Source organism: Oncorhynchus masou, chromosome 30 (assembly GCF_036934945.1).
Source record: "Oncorhynchus masou masou isolate Uvic2021 chromosome 30, UVic_Omas_1.1, whole genome shotgun sequence".
NCBI classification, from domain to species: Eukaryota; Metazoa; Chordata; class Actinopteri; order Salmoniformes; family Salmonidae; genus Oncorhynchus; species Oncorhynchus masou.
Genome location: NC_088241.1, coordinates 33370577 through 33391032, shown reverse-complemented (window position 1 = coordinate 33391032; position 20456 = coordinate 33370577). Strand labels below are relative to the sequence as shown.

Sequence of the window (20456 nt, the reverse complement as noted above, 5' to 3'; positions counted from 1 at the left end):
TATAAAGGCAAATGTACGTCTTAGAAATATCTCATGCACAGAAGTGTGTCTGTGTAATAACGTGAGAGACAGAGAGAGAGGAAGGGATTACAGAGGAATATGTCTCCACTTGGCATCGGTATAAGGAATGTCAAGAGATGCTTGTCATTTCACCACCGTTACAGGCAACATGTATACCACCTCCCCAGGCAGCCACCTCCCCATAATAGCTTGGAATATTCAGGGGAACTATTGCAGCCGCCTCTAATGAAGACATACAGTAGAAGTCAGAAGTTTACATACACCTTAGCCAAATACATTTAAACTCAGTTTTTCACAATTCCTGACATTTTCACAATTCCTGTCTGAGGTCAGTTACGATCAGCACTTTATTTTAAGAATGTGAAATGTCAGAATAATAGTAGAGAGAATGATATATTTCAGCTTTTATTTCTTTCACCACAGTGGGTCAGAAGATTACATACACTCAATTAGTATTTGGTAGCATTGCCTTTAATTTGTTTAACTTGGGTCAAATGTTTCAGGTAGCCTTCCACAAGCTTCTCACAATAAGTTGATTTTGGCCCATTCCTCCTGACAGAGCTGGTGAAACTGAGTCAGGTTTGTAGGCCTCCTTGCTCGCACAGGCTTTTTCAGTTCTGCCCACAAATGTTCTATAGGATTGAGGTCAGGGCTTTGTGATGGCCAATCCAATACCTTGACTTTGTTGTCCTTAAGCCATTTTGCCACAACTTTGGAAGTATGCTTGGGGTTATTGTCCCAAGCTTTAACTTCCTGACTGATGTCTTGAGATGTTGCTTCAATATATCTACATAATGTTCCTGCCTCATGATGCTATTTTGTGAAGTGCACCAGTCCCTCCTGCAGCAAAGCACCCCCACAACATGATGCTGCCACCCCCGTCCTTACGGTTGGAATGATGTTCTTCGGCTTGCAAGCATACCCCTTTTTCCTCCAAACATAACGATGGTCATTATGGCCAAACAGTTCTATTTAAGTTTCATCAGATCAGAGGGCATTTCTCCAAAAGGTACGATCTTTGTCCCCATGTGCAGTTGCAAACCGTAGTCTGGCTTTTTCATGGCGGTTTTGGAGCAGCGGCTTCTTCCTTGCTGAGCGGCCTTTCAGGTTATGTCGATGTGGGACTCGTTTTACTGTGCATGTAGTACTTTTGTAACTGTTTCCTCCAGCATCTTCACAAGGTCCTTTGATATGTGAAACCATATCTGAAACTCTTAGTTTAGATGTAATTTTATAGTTTAATCTAAAATGTGTAGATTTGTTATTTGATACATATCAGGGTTAATTTGCTCATCTATGGCCATAATATTGGGTCAAATTACATTCATTAGACCTATGATTCACTATTCATTACAGCTAAATAATTTAAGGTGTTAAATTAATAATGTTGTTCCAAAGCGACATAAAAAAAACCTTTGAAGCTCATTTAATTGAAATACAATATATTTTACACAGCCTACTATGATTCCCAGAGTGCATTTTAAGTCCCAGGGTGCAACGCTCCACCCAGGGCTGGGTCAAAGATTTTAATAACTTTCCCTGGGGTGTCACCAGTTACCACAGCCACAAATTCAAAATGAAAACAAAAATTTGCTTTTTGGTTTTCATTTAAGGTTAGGGTTAGGCATACATTTAACAGTGTGGTTGAGGTTAGGTTTAGGTTTCAAATCAGATTGTAATAGCCCACCCAATTTACCTACCTCATCCCCACACTGTTTTTATTTATTTACTTTTCTGCTCTTTTGCACACCAGTATCTACCGGCGCATGACCATCTGATCATTTATCACTCCAGTGTTAATCTGCTAAATTGTAATTATTTGCCTACCTCCTCATGCCCTTTGCACACAATGTATATACTCTTTTTTTTCTTTTTTCTACTGTGTTATTGACTTGTTTATTGTTTACTCCATGTGTAACTCTGTGTTGTTGTCTGTTCACACTGCTATGCTTTATCTTGGCCAGGTCGCAGTTGTAAATGAGAACTTGTTCTCAACTAGCCTACCTGGTTAAATAAAGGTTAAATACATTAATTAATACATTTAAAAAAAAAATAAGATAAATTGTTGAAATTATGACTTTGTGGCTGCGGTAACTAGTGATGACCCAAGGGCTGGCTGGGCTGCTGCTAGTAGTCTAAAAAGTAGTCTAATTAAATATATGCAAAGTAGTCTAGATATATTGCTGTCATAGCTAAGTTATGAGTTCATTTTGCATTACTTTTGGGTTGTAATCATATTATAATGCTCACATGAATGTCATGCTGAATATACTGCCTGCTCATGCCATTGTTACAAAAGCATTATTCAAATGGTATTTGCTAGAAGAATAACGTTAGGCTACAATGCAAATGTCATGTGTAAAATCATTTTTTATGTTATTTTGGAAGTAAATCTCCTTTGCACTGCACACTGCTTTGTAACACCTTTTGCATAGTTGTTTCAGTGGGCTGGCCCTCATCATCTGCTCTATAAGCAAAGTATTCCCATAGTTGTTTCAGTGGGCTGGCCCTCATCATCTGCTCTATAAGCAAAGTATTCCCATAGTTGTTTCAGTGGGCTGGCCCTCATCATCTGCTCTATAAGCAAAGTATTCCCATAGTTGTTTCAGTGGGCTGGCCCTCATCATCTGCTCTATAAGCAAAGTATTACCATAGTTGTTTCAGTGGGCTGGCCCTCATCATCTGCTCTATAAGCAAATTATTCCCATAGTTGTTTCAGTGGGCTGGCCCTCATCATCTGCTCTATAAGCAAAGTATTCCAAAGTTTGCTTCTGGAGACAGTTTTGTCAACAAGCTGCAGGTGTGGAGGTATGATGTTTTGGTTTGAAAAATCCATGCTGTCTGCATTTTCTCTCTCTCGCTTGCTTCTAAAAAGTGGCTTGCTCTGTGTCAGTGTAGCCTGGCTAGCTTACTACTTATTGCCCTCTTGAAAAGATTCAGACAAAATACTAGACAGACTCGATCCTCTCAATCCATATCAGATGTGGGACACATTTGACAGAAGTACTGAAAGTAAACAAAGATTCTGAACCTCTCCCTGTCTCTCATGATCTAGTAAAAGTTTCGGTATAACGTAGAGCACTATCATGTGTACGCACACACACACGCACAGACACACACACAGGTGTGCATTTGTAATTTGACCAGTTTCTCAAAGCAGGAAAATAATTCTGCAGAAACAGGAAATGTGAATTATTGTGTTGATTATAAATTCATGTACATTTTTGTAGTGGTTGACGCATTTTTTGCTAAGATAAATCTGACTTTATATTTTTGTTTGAATATTACCCCTTGTTTAGTAGCTACTATCTTGTCTCATCGCTACAACTCCCGTACGGGCTCGGGAGAGACGACGGTCGAAAGCCATGCGAGGAAGCACCTGGCGGCCTGGTTAGCATGCACTGCACCTGGCCCGCCACAGGAGTCGCTAGTGTGCGATGAGACAAGAATATCCCTACCGGCCAAACCCTCCCTAACCCGGATGACGCTAGGCCAATTGTGCGTCGCCCCACGGCCCTCCCGGTCATGTCCGGCTGCAACAGAGCCTGGGCTCGAACCCAGAGTCTCTGGTGGCACAGCTAGCGATGCAGTGCCCCAGACCACTGTGCTCCCGGGAGGCCCTTAAATCTGACATTTTAAAGTGGAAATTACAAACTTCAGAAGCCTTTTTAAACCTTGAATACACTTCCTTACTGCGCAGGAAAAATTATCTGAGACAACAGAGTGATCAAATTAAGATAGGACATCTTTACCAAAGTCAAGTGCATCCCAAGATGGGAAACCCTCATGTGAAGGTGTTCACTCTGTCACATCTTTGTCAATTAAATTGTGGACATTCTGAGCATTACCAGCCATGAGTAACTGAACTGGAAAAAAGTCCTGTGTGTCTCACCAGGTTCTTGAGCAGGGTCGACAGCTCCTTGGTCAGGGTGGAGAACTTGACGAAGGCTGTTCCCAGGTCAGGGTTGTCTCTGCTGATGAAATTGCTGCCAAACTTATCTAGAGCTTGGGCATAGTTCTCCTCATTCTGGACATGGTCTGGGAGAGAGAGACAGAGGGAGACAACCAAGGTTAACATTCGTTTGAATTTGAAATAATGATAACAAGGGTAGTGTTGCTAGGCTTTGAGTCCCAAATTGCACCCTATTCCCTATATAAAGCACAACTTCAGTAGTGCAGTATATAGAAGGGTCCATAGGGCTCTGGTCAAAGTAGTGTATAGGGAATAGGGTGCCATTTAGGACACAACCAGGGACAGGTGATTGTGATCAAGCATGGAAAGGTTGACATTTGCCATTGCATCATCTGGTTACAAATGCAACAGCTTAGTGTGGTTTCTAATCACTTTTACAACTTAAATAAGATGGTATTTCTGTAAAGCTCAGTATAAAGGGGTAGATCTTGCTAACTGGGTGTGGGTGAATGGGTTGAAGTGGAGCATTGGTAGACTGCCATTTCATTAGGAAAAATGATTGGTACAATATGCAATGCGGGTAGACTCCCATTCATTGTCATAGGAGTACAGCCCCACCAGAATCTGTCACAACTTTCTATCAGCATGTTAATGTGCAACCAGAGGAAAAAGAACTCTGGACCACCTTTACTCCAAACACAGAGACCATACAAAGCTCTCCCTCGCCCTCCATTTGGCAAATCTGACCATAATCCTATCCTCCTGATTCCTGCTTACAAGCAAAAATGTAAGCAGGAAGCACCAGTGACTAGATCAATAAAAAAGTGGTCAGAGGAAGCAGATGCTAAGCTACAGAACTGTTTTGCTAGCACTGGCTGGAATATGTTCCGGGATTCCTCCGATGGCATTGAGGAGTACACCACATCAGTCATTGGCTTCATCAATAAGTGCATTGATGACGTCGTCCCGACAGTGACCGTACGTACATACCCCAACCAGAAGCCATGGATTACAGACAACATCTGCACTGAGTTAAAGGCTAGAGATGCCGCTTTCAAGGAGCAGGACTCTAACCCTGAAGCTTATAAGAAATCCCGCTATGCCCTCCAACGAACCATCAAGCAGGCAAAGCATCAATACAAGACTAAGATCGAATTGTACTATACCGGATCTGACGTACTACACAGCCGAGAGCTGCCCAGTGACACGAGTCTACCAGACGAGCTAAACTACTTCTATGCTCGCTACACGTACTCCAAGCATGCACTGACCAACTAGCAAGTGACTTCATTGACATTCTGAACCTCTCCCTGTCCGACTCTGTACTACCAACATGTTCTAAGCAGACCACCATAGTCATTGTGCCCAAGAACACTATGTTAACCTCTTGAAACTCTAGGGGCGCAATTTCATTTTTGGATGAAAAACGTTCCCGTTTTAAACAAGATATTTTGTCACAAAAAGATGCTCGACTATGCATATAATTGATAGCTTTGGAAAGAAAACACTCTGAATTTTCCAGAACTGCAAAGATATTGTCCGTGGGTGCCCTAGAACGGGAGCTACAGGCAAAACCAAGATGAAACGGCAACCAGGAAACCAGCAGGATTTTTGAGGCTCCGTTTTCCATTGTCTCCTTATATGGCTGTGAATGCGAGAGGAATGAGCCTGCCCTTTCTGTCGTTTCCCCAAGGTGTCTGCAGCATTGTGACGTATTTGTAGGTATATCATTGGAAGATTGACCATAAGAGACTACATTTTCCAGGTGTCCGCCCGGTGTCCTCCGTCGAAATTGGTGCGTCTTTTTCAGCTGCTGGTATTTTTCCATGCGATTCTGAGGGGAAAGCAGGCTTCCACGAACTGCATATCAATGAAGAGATATGTGAAAAAACACCTTGAGGATTGATTCCAAACAACGTTTGCCATGTTTCGGTCGATATTATGGAGTTAATTCGGAAAAAGTTTGACGTTTTGGTGACTGAATTTTCGGTTCGTTTCGGTAGCCAAATGTGATGTACAAAACGGAGCGATTTCTCCTACACAAAGATTCTTTCAGGAAAAACATTTGCTATGTAACTGAGAGTCTCCTCATTGAAAACATCCGAAGCTCTTCAAAGTTAAATGATTTTATTTATTTGGTTATCTGGTTTTTATGAAAATGTTGCATGCTAAATGCTACTCAAAATGCTAAGCTAGCTTAGCATACTCTTACACAAATTAGTGATTTGCTATGGTTCAAAAGCATATTTTGAAAATCTGAGATGACAGTGTTGTTAAGAAAAGGCTAAGCTTGAGAGCAGGCGCATTATTTTCATTTTATTTGCGATTTTCAGAAATCGTTAACATTGCGTTATGCTAATGAGCCTGAGGCTTTATTCACGATCCTGGATCCGGGGTGGGGAGTATCAAGAGGTCCTGCCTAAACGACGACCGACCCATAGCACTCACGTCTGTAGCCATGAATTGCTTTGAAAGGCTGGGCATGGCTCACATCAACACCATCATCCCAGAAACCCTAGACCCACTCCAATTTGCATATCGCCCCAACAGATCCACAGATGATGCAGTCTCTATTGCACTCCACACTGCCCTTGCACACCTGGACAAAAGGAACACCTGTGTGAGAGTGCTATTCATTGACTGCAGCTCAGCGTTCAACACCATAGTGCCCTCAAAGCTCATCAATAAGCTAAGGACCATGGGACTAAACACCTCCCTTTGCAAATGGATCCTGGACTTTCTGACAGACCGCCCCCAGGTGGTAAGGGTAGGTAAAAACACATCCGCCACGCTGATCCTCAACACAGGGGCCCCTCAGGGGTACGTGCTCAGTCCCCTCCTGTACTCCGTGTTCACTCATGACTGCACGGCCAGGCACAACTCCAACACCATCATTAAATTTGCTAATGACACAACAGTGGTAGGCCTGATCACCGACAACGATGAGACAGCCTATAGGGAGGAGGTCAGAGACCTGGCCATGTGGTGCCAGGACAACAACCTCTCCCTCAATGTGATCAAGACAAAGGAGATGATTGTGGACTATAGGAAAAAGAGGACCGAGCACGCCCCCATTCTCATCGACGGGGCTACAGTGGAGCAGGTTGAGAGCTTCAAGTTCCTTGGTGTCCACATCATCAACAAACTAACATGGTCCAAGCACACCAAGACAGTCGTGAAGAGGGCACGACAAAACCTATTCCCTCTCAGGAGACTGAAAATATTTGGCATGGGTCCTGACTGGTTGCATCACTGCCTGGTATGGCAACTGCTCAGCTTCCGACAGCAAGGCACTACAGAGGGTAGTGCGAACGGCCCCGTACATCACTGGGGCCAAGCTTCCTGCCATCCAGGACCTCTATACCAGGCGGTGTCAGAGGAAGGCCCTAAAAATTGTCAAAGACTCCAGCCACCCGAGTCATAGATTGCTCTCCCTGCTACCGCAGGGCATGCGGTACCGGAGCGCCAAGTCTAAGACTCCTGAAAATCTAGTCAGATGGCTACTCAGACTATTTACAGGGCTGTATATGGGATTGAATTGTATCCAAAATCAGACAGGATACCTGAGCGGGTCCAGGTCAGAAAGGGTCTAGAAACCCCCTCTTCAAGGCACTAACAACCTAAAACTGACTATGTGGAGAAAAGGTTGAAACTCTGAAATATTTTGTTTCATAAGAGGGCATAATTACTCACCCAGAAAAGTCTATATAGAGATCATCCCTTTTCAATGTCTTCCACAAGCGCAACCCTCTTGTTAATGAGCCTAGAAAACTGACAGAGAGCTTTCTCTCACCTTGGCCTGAGCTGTAGATGGCCTTGACTGATTTCTTCACCTTCTGCAGTGCAGTCCTGTCCTGATCCAAAGCCTGTAAACACAGAATGAGAGAGAGAGAAAGAGAGAGAGAGAGGATTGTTAAGGATTTACAATAGCATCACAGACTGAACTTTGTAACCAAAACACAACACAATTGTTATACAGTAAATTATAGTCATTTCAGAGAATGAAGCTAACCCGCTGAACACTATGAGATTTTTACAGTGCTGGCATAAAAACTGGCATACCAATTTATCAAATGCTCAAAAAGCACCACATGACCTGAAATATGGCTTATCAACATTACAAATACAATTCCAAACTGTTTGTTATATAAGGGTTCCATACAGTAGCATCATTAGGACAGTAGTGCCCGAGGTAGAGCATCTGTGTCTTATAATGCCTCTCTTCTCCATGCTTCTCTGTTTCGCAAAGAGCAAGACCATGGCCCTTCTTGCTATTCTACTAGTTCTGCTATTCTGTTGGTGTTTTAAAAATCTATACATCTCACAAAGCTGAGATAGGATTGAAAACACACTAGGGCTGTCCCCATCTAAGATAAATATTGGTCGACAAAGAGTCGTCTGCTCTTTCGACCAATCGGTTGGTCGTATTTTTAACGTGTATATTTCCATATATAGACACATGCTATGTGTTATAATCAAATCAACTATAGGCACTGCACTTGTCTGATGCTTTAAGCAAACTTTTTGATGAAATAATTAACACACAAATAACTAGTCCGACCGCAATTGATTTGATTGTGCCGGACCTGGCTCAGATTTGCTGCGCTGTGTTAAAAAAAAGACAGCGATTGACTGTGTGACTAGCATCTGTTGTCTCTCTCTCCTCCCTGCAGCAGTGACCACCACAGAACATCAGCAGTGTATCGCGCTGTCCATGTTGCTGAAACTGCAACACAATTACAGCCATTTCTGATTGAAAAGTTGTTACCGAAATTTGTATAGGAAAAACATTCTCTAATTTTCTCTAATTCCCTTTGCTCTCTTTACATGACAATAAGGCCTGACCTATAGCATATCATAATCACATGAATAAATTGGTTTATAACAAACTCTGAACACCGTAACACATGTGACAGCAAAATGGATGCAGAGGACAAACAAATAAACTGGAAATGGGGGAATGTTTACTGGTTGCCCAGGAGGTAAAGGGGAAGTCAGATGTGTGGAATACATTTAACTAGTTGTGGGGAAATACTGGAGAAGAAGAAAAATAAGGTATGAAGCCAGCGTTGCATGCATATTATGTGTACCAAACAGGTAGAGTTAGATTACAATATCATTTTTCTGACCGTTTGTAACAATGTAAACAACACAGAATAAATTATAAGTGTACCAGAGTCTGTTGAAACGTTTTGGCCTATTCATTGTTTTAGCTAATCATTCAATGGTTGCTTTGTTATTTTATTTAAAAACGCTTGATTGCATTTCACATCATGAATGACTCGTATACTGTGTGATGATATGAACAAATAAATGATTGATTGATACAGTAGTCTATATAAGAATTGAAATACAGGCCTAAGTAAGTTACGGTATTAAGACTAAAGAGGATGCGCTCTTAGAAAGTATTCACACACCTTGGCATTTTTCCTATTTTGTTGCCTTACGACCTGGAGTTAAAATTGATTTTGGGGAGTTTGTATCATTTCATTTACACAACATGCCTACCACTTTAAAGATGCAAAATATTTTTCTTGTGAAATAAACAAGTGTGACGACCCTCCCACTCTCTCTGCCATATTCTTTCTCTTTGCTCTTGTTTTCCTTATTAGGATGTCGGCGGAAGGAGCTGGGAGGGTCGTCAGTGACATGGGACACACCTGGGCCCGGGTGTGTCCCGGGATAAATACACCTCTTCCCCATTCCTTGAGGAGACTCTCTCCATGCAGACACACTGATAGAGTTTGGTTATGGCATTTTTGTGGCTGATTTGTTTGTTTGCTCTGGCACCTTTCAACACCCCTCATTATCATATTTATGCACTCAAACACTCACTTACACAACTGATTACTGGCTACACACACCATTGTTAATTGTATTTAGTTTACTTCAGTTAATAAATATATTTTGTTATTCCTTATCTTCACGTTGTCTCCCTTTTTGTTACGAGCTTCAAGCCGGTTCGTGACACAAGAAATAAGACAAAAAACAGAACTTGAGCATGCATAACTATTCACCCCCCAATGTCAATACTTTGTAGAGCCACCTTCTGCACCAATTACAGCTGCAAGTATCTTGGGGTATGTCTATAAAAGCTTGGCACATCTAGCCATTGGCATTTTTGTCCATTCTTCAAGGCAAAACTGCTCCAGCTCCTTCAAGTTGGATGGGTTCCGCTAATGTACAGCAATCTTTAAGTCATACCATAGATTCTCAATTGGATTGAGGTCTGGGATTTGACTGGGCCATTCCAAGACATTTAAATGTTTCCCCTTAAACCACTCGAGTGTTGCTTTAGCAGTATGCTTAAGGTCATTGTCCTGCTGGAAGGCAAACCTTCCCAGTCTCAAACCGTCCCAGTCTCAAATCTCTGGAAGACAAACAGGTTTCCCTCAAGAATTTCCCTGTATTTAGCGCCATCCATCATTCCTTCAATTCTGCCCAGTTTCCCAGTCCCTGCCAATGAAAAACATCCCCACAGCATAATGCTGCCACCACCATGCTTCACTGTGGGGATGGTATTCTCGGGGTGATGAGAGGTGTTGGGTTTGCGCCAAACATAGTGTTTTCCTTGATGGCCAAAAACCTCAATTTAAAAAAAGTATATGTTTGGGGAGTCTCCCACATGCCTTTTGGCGAACACCAAACGTGTTTGCTTATTTTTTCTGGACACTCTTCCGCCAGCTCTGTGGAGTGTACGGCTTAAACTGGTCCTATGGACAGATACTCCAATCTCCACGGTGGAGCTTTAAAGCTCCTTCGAGGTTATTATCTTTGGTCTCTTTGTTTTCTCTCTGATTAATGCCCTCCTTGCCTGGTCTGTGAGTTTTGGTGGGTGGCCCTCTCTTTGCAGGTTTGTTGTTATGCCATATTCTTTAAAAAAATTATAATGGATTTAATGGTGCTCCGTGGGATGTTCAAAGTTTCGGATATTTTTTATAACCAACCCTGATCTGTACTTCTCCACAACTTTGTCCCTGACCTGTTTGGAGAGCTCCTTGGTCTTAGTGCCGCTTTCTTGGTGGTGCCCCTTGCTTAGTGGTGTTGCAGACTCTGGGGCCTTTCAGAGCAGGTGTAAAATATATATATATATATATATATATATATATATATATATATATATATATATATATATATATATATATATACTGAGATCATGTGACACTTAGATTGCACACAGGTGGACTTTATTTAGCTAATTTAGCTAACTTCTGAAGGTAATTGGTTACACCAGATCTTATTTAGGGGCTACATAGCACAGGGTGTAAATTCATATGCACGCACCACTGTTCTGTTTTTTTTAATTGTAATTTATTTTAAACAAGTTATACTTTTCATTTCACTTCACCAATTTGGACTATTTTGTGTATGTCCATTACATGAAATCCAAATAAAAATCTATTTAAATTACAGGTTGTAATACAACAAAATAGGAAAAATGCCAAGGGGGTGAATACTTTTACAAGGGTAGTGTAGGCCCACAACTCGATGGTGGTTATGCAACGCTGCTATACTAAGCCTACTAATGATATTGACATTACTTATTATTATAATGCGGATCATAATAATAATAGTAAAAAAAGGAGATAAAGGAAAAGGGAGGGTTATTATTATAATGCTGATCATAATAATAATAGTAATAAAGGAGATAAAGGAAAAGGGAGGGTTATTATTATAATTATACAAATATCGGACCATTTGGAACAGTTTAAACAACACTAAATAAATGAAATAATACCAGAGAGGCTGGTCTAATAAAAAAAAAGTTTATTCCAGCAGAGCAAAGATTAATAAAAGCCAAATTTGTGAGGCTTGGTGCTCACAGAATCAGTAGGCTATTAAACAATCACTCAAACAGGCAACAGAAGCTCTGATCTGTCTTATTTCTGTAGATATGTATATGGATGATTTATAAATTCAGGCACATTTAACAGTTAGGTTATTGATTATAGACCTAATTAAGTTGGCGTTTCCTCTTTCCTCACTTTTCTTAGACAATTAAGCCAAGGGCTATTTTCTCGTCTCCTAACTCTGCTGCCCCCTCCGCCACATTGTTCTCAACACCAATATGCTGGTTAACTTTTCCATTGTGCACATAGAAACATGGTCTAGGAAAAGGCGCCAATTCAACAGCGCACTGATGTGTTTCAGAACCACGGACAGCGACTGTTATCCAACGCAGGAGAAAACTTGTTTGTTTAAAATTAATATAATTTGTGCACCATGATTTGTTTTTGTTATCCATTTTTTGCTTCTGCTCGACTAAAGAAATCTAAGTCAACCAACATTCTATTGACCAAACCAGTCGACTAAATGGGGCCAGCCTTAAAAACAAACACACACAATGACTACTACACTAACACACACACAGTATCTGTCCAAGGTCACTGTCTAAATGGTGATAAAATACTGGATAACTCTAACAATATCTGTTATACCTACAGTAATGAAGTCTCTAGCACTCATTTACAAGGCCATATTTCCTTGATTATGATCCGTACTGTGATTGAATCAGAGGCAGATGTTTGTTTACAAAAGTAATACATAACTTTTGACCAGAGCCCTATGGGCCCTGGTCAAAGGTAGGGCACTGAAAAGGAAATAGGGTGCCATTTGGGACGCAGCCTGCGATACTGACCTCCAGATCCTCTCACCGCACAGAGCGTCGCAATTAGGAGAATGCTGATGTCATGCTTTTATCGCCGCTGAGGGCAGAGCCACTCTGCATACACTGTCCTTGGCTCACAGCACTACGTATGCCTACTTGGAAATGCGCTTGTTTTCAAAAACTCTGTGCCCTGCGGAAGTGTAGAATGTCTGTGCAGATCGAAGGTTTCACTTTTGTGTTTTTCAATGCAGGGTATTCTGTATCATTCGCCACAGAGCCAGATTAAATGACTGTGAGGTTTGATGTGCCAAAACAAATGTTCAAGTTAAGAGGATTTGATAGTATCACAAACAGTACTCACACACTAAGATATGTAGAAGTACACACACGCAAACACACACACACATACTTATGGAGATGATAAACACCAACATAAATACAGGAAATCGGGCTCCGCTGGTCACAGGGGAGGCACCCTACAACGTCGGTCGAGCTAATTAAATTTCACGATGCAATTAAGGCCCAGTGTCGGTTGTCCCCTGGACAGTTTTACGTCGCTGTTACACAATTTATGGCTGCAGTACTGTATGGCCCCGGGGCCCTTAGTGCCCTTACTCCCATTGCACTGTGCTTTGATCTCTCTCTCTCTCTCTCTAACGCAGGAGCCCGACCTGGCGCTAGTGTATGTACCGTTACCTAGTAGCCTACATACAAATACTCTCATACTGTACATGATCCTTCAGTGTGGTCCTATCTAGACTCGAATGTTCTATGTATTCACAGAGAAGGCAACTTTGTAGAGAGTATGGTTGGTATAATCAACACCCTTTTCATAAATATTAGGCTGTATTCTGGAACAAATTGCTTTGGCTCTAGCAGAAAGCTGTGTTGTCTACATCTTAGCAAACATGTTTATCTCCAGCCTGTACTTGCTTCGTGAAATACAAAATTATCATGACATGATGAGAATATAGGCTACTGTAGACCAAGGACACAGACAGGGTCATAGGCATCATGGTGGACCCCCTGACACTCTAATCCATGAATGATTATTCAGAGAGGCAGTAGACTGAGATGAATTCTCCAGAGGGAACAAAGGCAACGCATGCAGTAGCAGCAGGAGGAAGACTGCCTCTCTAATGGTGCCCATGTTACAGGGCAAGAGAGCGAGAGAGCGAGAGCGAGAGAGAGAGAGAGAGAGAGAGAGAGAGAGAGAGAGAGAGAGAGAGAGAGGGGAGCAGCTGGCACCCCCGTCAAAGGTCACCCATAATCCTCTCTGTGTCTGCGTTGCGGTAATGAAATATTCTGCTTTGATATGAACATGCTCTTACATTAGTAGGGAACATGCTACGTCAACTTGACATGTTGTGTACCCAGGGACCTTGTGACCACAGGAGTAGGGTTTTTAGAGGCCTTTGTCCGACTGTAGCACAAGCTTCAGTTTTTTTTTCTTGCACAGAGCAAACCACCATTGAGGCCATTTTTAATTGACGATGACGCGACAGACCGTGTGTGACAACCGTATAGATTTCAGTTACGACTGAACAAGGTAAATTGCCAATGGCATTACTGCCATTCAAAATCGCTAGGCATCCATCATTATCACAGAGAGTACAGTAAAGACTCATTCAAATCTGTCATGGAAACACTTTTTTTAGGTATACCGTAATATACGCAAGCAAGTGCTACCATCCAATCAATGAGGAGAAACACTAGATGTGTAGGAGGGAGGGGAATTTGGCTTTGAGCATTCAGCTCAGTCTCCAAGGGCCAAAATAGTTCAATGGAACACAGCTCACTTGGCTAACAGTCCTCCGCACCCTCTGGCAACCAGTTAGAACGCATCTCAGCTCTAGCAAGAATGGCCTCACAAAGCCTGCAAACTATTCAATATAGTCAATTCTTTGTTCTGATCGACCAACAGCCAATGTTCAGCTCTGACACAATCCAGTGTGATTGGTGATTCAATGACTCAAAACAAGAGTTGAGGGGATAGAGATGTTTCATACCTAATATTCTGAAAGGGAACCTAGCCCACAGTATATGGCAGTGTGTTGATTCCCCTGTGAAACGTCAACCACCATGAAAGCTCGTATTGTGCTGGTAGCTGGTCATTGTGGCTGTGCATGACGGGAGACGGGAAGGTAGAGAAGCTACAGCTTCAACACTTCCTGGGTTGTGTCCCAAATGGCCCCCCTATTCCCTATTCCCTATATAGTGCTGTGCTGATCAAAAGTAGTGCACTACAAGTAATGCCATTTGGGATGCAGATCTGAAGTTCCTGCCCCAGGTCTTATCCTCCCAGTGCAGAGCAGACCTGGCATTTCCCCTCCAGCCCTCCTTCCATAGGAAACAGGAAGCAACAGGCCTGACTGTCACTCTTAGTTATAACACCATGGTATTTCACTGGCAACGTATGGTAAACCGCGTTTTGCAGATAAGTTATAGATCACAGTTACAGAAGTGTTTTCTCGATTCATTTCTCTACTGTGAAATTTGTGGATTTCTCTGTCAATTGGTACTCACTCAGTTCAAAACTTTGTCACTCAGTTCATAACAAGATCAGTCACACGTACAGACAGACAGTAATGGGGTTGCCACAGAGATGTGAATGCGCTGTTTCGCACATCAGCAAGTTTCTCTAGTCTAACCATTCTGTCTATCTGTCTGTCTATCTGACATTAGTGGGCTGACACTCAAGATGACGCAGTGCCTTGAAGTGAGTTCAAGGCCCAACCCCACATGAGTCCTGGTATCACAATGTCCCCCTTAGTTTAAGAAGACTCGTTTGTAACTAAGAGCTTCACTGTCGGCCATGCATTAAAGACCAAAATTGGGATAAACAAAAATATATACCAGTTTTATTTAAGGACCAAAAAATTGACAGCTGTGCTATAGATTGTTGGGAAGAGATTTTGGTTCTATCGATTCCATGGCACATGGTTTATGAATTGACATGCAAAGCAGCAGACTCAAAACGGCGGATTCAAACGGCGGATTCAAAACGGCGAATTCAAAACGGCGGACTCAAAACGGCGGATTCAAAACGGCGGATTCAAAACGGCGGACTCAAAACGGGGGATTCAAAACGGTGGATTCAAAATGGCGGACTCAAAACGGCGGACTCAAAACGGCGGATTCAAACCGGCGGATTCAAAACGGCGGACTCAAAACGGCGGATTCAAAACGGCGGATTCAAAACGGAGGATTCAAAACGGCGGACTCAAAACGGCGGATTCCAAACGGCGGACTCAAAACGGCGGATTCAAAACGGTGGACTCAAAATGGCGGATTCAAAACGGCGGATTCAAAACGACGGACTCAAAACGGAGGATTCAAAACGACGGACTCAAAACGGAGGACTCAAAACAGCGGACTCAAAACGGCGGATTCAAACCGGCGGATTCAAAACGGCGGACTCAAAACGGCGGACTCAAAACGGCGGATTCAAAACGGCGGACTCAAAACGTCGGATTCCAAACGGCGGACTCAAATAGGCGGATTCAAAACGGCAGACTCAAAACGGCGGATTCAAAACGGCGGACTCAAAACGGCGGACTCAAAACGGCGGATTCAAAACGGCGGATTCAAAACGACGGACTCAAAACGGCGGATTCAAAACGACGGACTCAAAACGGAGGACTCAAAACGGCGGACTCAAAACGGCGGATTCAAACCGGCGGATTCAAAACGGCGGACTCAAAACGGCGGATTCAAAACGGCGGATTCAAAACGGCGGACTCAAAACGGCGGATTCCAAACGGCGGACTCAAAACGGCGGATTCAAAACGGCGGACTCAAAACGGCGGATTCAAAACGGCGGATTCAAAACGACGGACTCAAAACGGCGGATTCAAAACGACGGACTCAAAACGGAGGACTCAAAACGGCGGACTCAAAACGGCGGATTCAAAACGGCGGACTCAAAACGGCGGATTCAAAACGGCGGACTCAAAACGGCGAATTCAAAACAGCGGATTCAAAACTTTGAATTTTTCAATTTAAATGATTAATTCTTTCAAATAATATAATTGTATATATGTGGGGGATACAGCCTTCCCAGCACTGCAGATTTTGCTGCGAGGTAGCAGAGCGATTAGATCATTTATATTGGTACGGTCCATATGTAGCTCGTTTTTGGTCACAGGTCCAGGAATGGCTGAAGAATCGCAACATTTTCCTGGAGCTAACACTGCAGATAGCAATAAAGGGAGATTTGAAAAAGTCATAGTCAATGTGATCAATAATATAATAATTATTTCAGCAACAGAAATGTATCTTTCATTTACAATCTGTAGAAACTATGAGAATAGAAAGGTTCAGAACTTTTGTGAAGCATCACAGCACAGTTGAAAAATATATGGCAAATAGAAATCCAATATGGATGGTGGCAAGAGACAGATGGGAGGGGTTGAGTGGATCTGAAAGGTGGGACTAAAAACAACAAGATAACTAATGTAAAATATACTGTGTCCATAAAATGTATATAGGTTCAGAACTTTTGTGAAACAGCACAGTTAAAAAGATATGGAAAATAGAAACGGATTAAAAACTATTAAAAACAAACAAAAGATAACTATATATATATATATATATATATATATATATATATATATATATATATATATATATATATATATATATATATATATATATATATATATATATAAAGGGAAGGGGTCTGAATGGAAAGATATTCAGACCCCTTCCCTTTTTCCATATTTTGTTACGTTACAGCCTTGTTCTAAAATGGGTGGGAAAAAAATGTCACTCATCTATCTACACACAATACCCCATAATGACTTAGCAAAAACAGGTTTTTAGACATTTTTGCTAATTTAATACAAATAACAACCTAAAATACCTTATTTACACAAGTATTCAGATCCTTTGCTTTGAGACTCAAAATTGAGCTCAGGTGAATCCTGTTTCCATTGATCATCCTTTAGATGTTTCTACAACTTGATTGGAGTCCACCTGTGGTAAATTACATTGATTGGACATTATTTGGAAAGGCACACACCTGTCTATATAAGGTCCCACAGTTGACAGTGCATGTCAGAGCAAAAACCAAACCATGGGGTCAAAGGAATTGTACGTAGAGCTTCGGGACGAGGCACAGATCTGTGGACAGGGTACCAAAAAATGTCTAGAGGAGACCTGGCACCATCCCTATGGTGAAGCATGGTGGTGGAAGCATCATGCTGTGGGGATGTTTTTCAGCTGCAGGGACTGGGAGACTAGTCAGTATCGAGGGAAAGATAAACGGAGCAAAGTACAGCGAGATCCTTGATGAAAACCTGCTCCAGAGTGCTCAGGACCTCAGACTGGGGCGAAGGTTCACCTTCTTAAAGGGCAAGGATCCTAAGCACACAGCCATGACAATGTAGGAGTGGCTTTGGGCCAAATCTCTGAATGTCCTTGAGTGGCCCAGCCAGAGCCCGGACTTGAACCCAATCAAACCTGAAAATTGCTGTGCAGCGATGATCCCCATCCAACCTGACAGTGCTTGAGAGGATGTGCAGAGAAGATTTGGAGAAACTCCCCAAATAAAGGGGTGCCAAGGTTGTAGCGCAATACCCAAAAAGACCCTAGGCTGAAATCGCTGCCAAAGGTGCTTCAACAAAGTACTGAATAAAAGGTCTGAATACTTATGTAAATGTCATATTTCAATAAAAATAAAAAATATAAATTTGCAACAAATAAAGCTTTGGCATTATGGGGTATTGTGTGAAGATTGATGAGGGGGGAAAATAAAAAATACTTTCCAAATGCACTGTATATATAAAAAAATATATATATGGTGGATTGGAAATGATGCAGACAATTACATTGGTGGAAACTATAATATATAAAGAAATAAAGAAATCGTACACGAGAGGGCATGCTAAACTACTTTTTTAGCATGGCTGTCATAGGTACGAGCTGGAGCCGAGTACCGTATATATCCATAAGAATTATGCTGAGTCATGATTCCGACTGGCTGAAAAAAAGATGTCAGTCTCGTCCTGACATGTGGAGATCAAATTTCAATATTGAAACTATTTTTTGTGTTTTGCAAGACAGTCAACAATGTTTGTACAAGGGGAAATAATGTCTAGATGCCTTTTACAGTGGAGATCATGTTAATGAATTGACTGGCTGGGCTGATGGGACACTGGATGAGCAGGGAGAAAACTGTAAATTTGTCTAGGAGCTAGAACCAGGGCGACGTGTCTGTCGCCACCATCTTGTATCAGCATTGTAACTTATTACAGCTTCAGTGTCTACTTAACTGAAAGTATCTGCTGCATACCCCTCACTCCCCAATCAAACTGGGTGAGGTTAAATAAGACGTACATTTTGGTCAACAATAAAATGGAGAAATCACAAGGATGCATCTGCCATTAAAGGTCTTCTGTTAGCAACAGAGGTGTAAAAGTGTATTTATCTATTTCATCGTATGTTTTTTTCTACTTTTTATTGCACTGCTCAACCAGCGATTAGAAATACCTATACTAGCATAGATTTCTCGGTTTGGTAAGATGCGATTTTCCCAACAAGAAAATGTCATATGAAAACGGAATAATTTAAGAGAATGAGACGTTTCATCATAGCCAGGTTTTACATAACACAATGATTGCAGACTATATGCAGGTTTTGTACCTCAACAACATTCACAACTCAGGACAGATGTGGTAAGCTGAATTAATGATGTAGTTTTAGCTTTTTAGAATTGGCCCCTGTGTCACATACAGGCAAATGAAACAGAACAGTGTACATCGGCATATTGCATTACATGACTCTCTCACACTGACGTCCCATCACATTTTCCATGCTAGTTCAACCGCATAACTGTCATTTAAAAGTGCATGCAAAGGGCCGTCATATAAAAATGTTTGTTAGGTAAACTGTCAGCATTATAAATTGTGACTCATAATCCCCCGAGCGAGGCAGTACCTCCCATAGTAACAAGGGGGGTTAAATCGGAGGTCACTGTTTAAAAGTGCCATGTAAGCCCATCAGGTCTGATGGCTCTGTCGTTGCTGAGCTCCATTAGAGAGCGAGAGGAGAAGGCTGGTGATCGCATGGTGGGGGTGTCCGAGTCAGTTTAACACCAGTGGTCTTCAATGGAAGGCCCCAGACAGATGTGGAAACCCCCTCGCCCTGGCCACTCCGTATCCCACACCCTCCCTTCGCCTAAATCAGGGAAAGAGCAGGGATCACAGCCCTAAAAGCTAAACATGGTCAGGGGCTAATCCACTGCTAATAGCCCGTGATGATGCAGTGCCACTGTGGCAGGAAGGGAAGGTAGGCCAACAGCTGGAAGCCACGACCAGAGACAGATTATCCGATTTCCCTGATCTCTCAGACAGCAAACAAACCAACAAACAAGAAACTGAAACAGCATCCAAACACAAAGCCCCCAAACCCTCCCGCTGTGAAAGAGACACGCCACAGAAAGATTCGATAATATCGCTGGAGGATTTCTTTAAGGAGGTTTGGAAAGGGTGTGTTGGGGTCCTAACCGGGTCACAACACGTCTTCGTCCTGAGGCGTGGCAAATTGGCAATGGGACGCTTGGATTTCGGCCAGCGTCTGAACCCGTATTGAAACAAAAGAACCCTAAATCTGCATTTTCTTTTCCTTCATTTACAACAAGCCCCTCCTTTTCTCTATGAGTTCATGAGTGCTGGGGTCAATGGCTTTCCTCTAGGACTGTGAGAGTCAAGGCCTGGGGGTTGGGAAAGGCAGCGTTGACACTAATGGATGCTCTTATTCTGGCCTGAGGGGTAAACACTCCAACGCTGACGCTCTGCTTCAAGAGGAGACGGTGGTGTTGAGCCCCGGTGTGTGTGTGCGTGCACGCGGTTGTGTGTATGTTGTCAGCTGGGCATTTGATATAGCGTTTCATCTGAAGTGCTGAACATGCAT

At 42.4% G+C, this 20456-nt stretch overlaps 1 protein-coding gene across 4 annotated transcripts in view; it reads right to left on the bottom strand.

Annotated features, from left to right (window-relative positions):
- The window catches only part of LOC135522554 (arf-GAP with SH3 domain, ANK repeat and PH domain-containing protein 1-like), a 76586-nt gene that overhangs the window by 41039 nt on the left and 15091 nt on the right, over positions 1–20456 (bottom strand). For all 4 annotated transcript variants that reach the window (XM_064948932.1, XM_064948930.1, XM_064948929.1 and 1 more), the window contains 2 exons: positions 7728–7800; positions 3914–4059 (listed from right to left, as the gene is read on the bottom strand). In XM_064948932.1, the coding sequence (XP_064805004.1) occupies positions 3914–4059; positions 7728–7800 (219 nt within the window). The remainder of the gene's footprint in view (positions 1–3913; positions 4060–7727; positions 7801–20456) is intronic.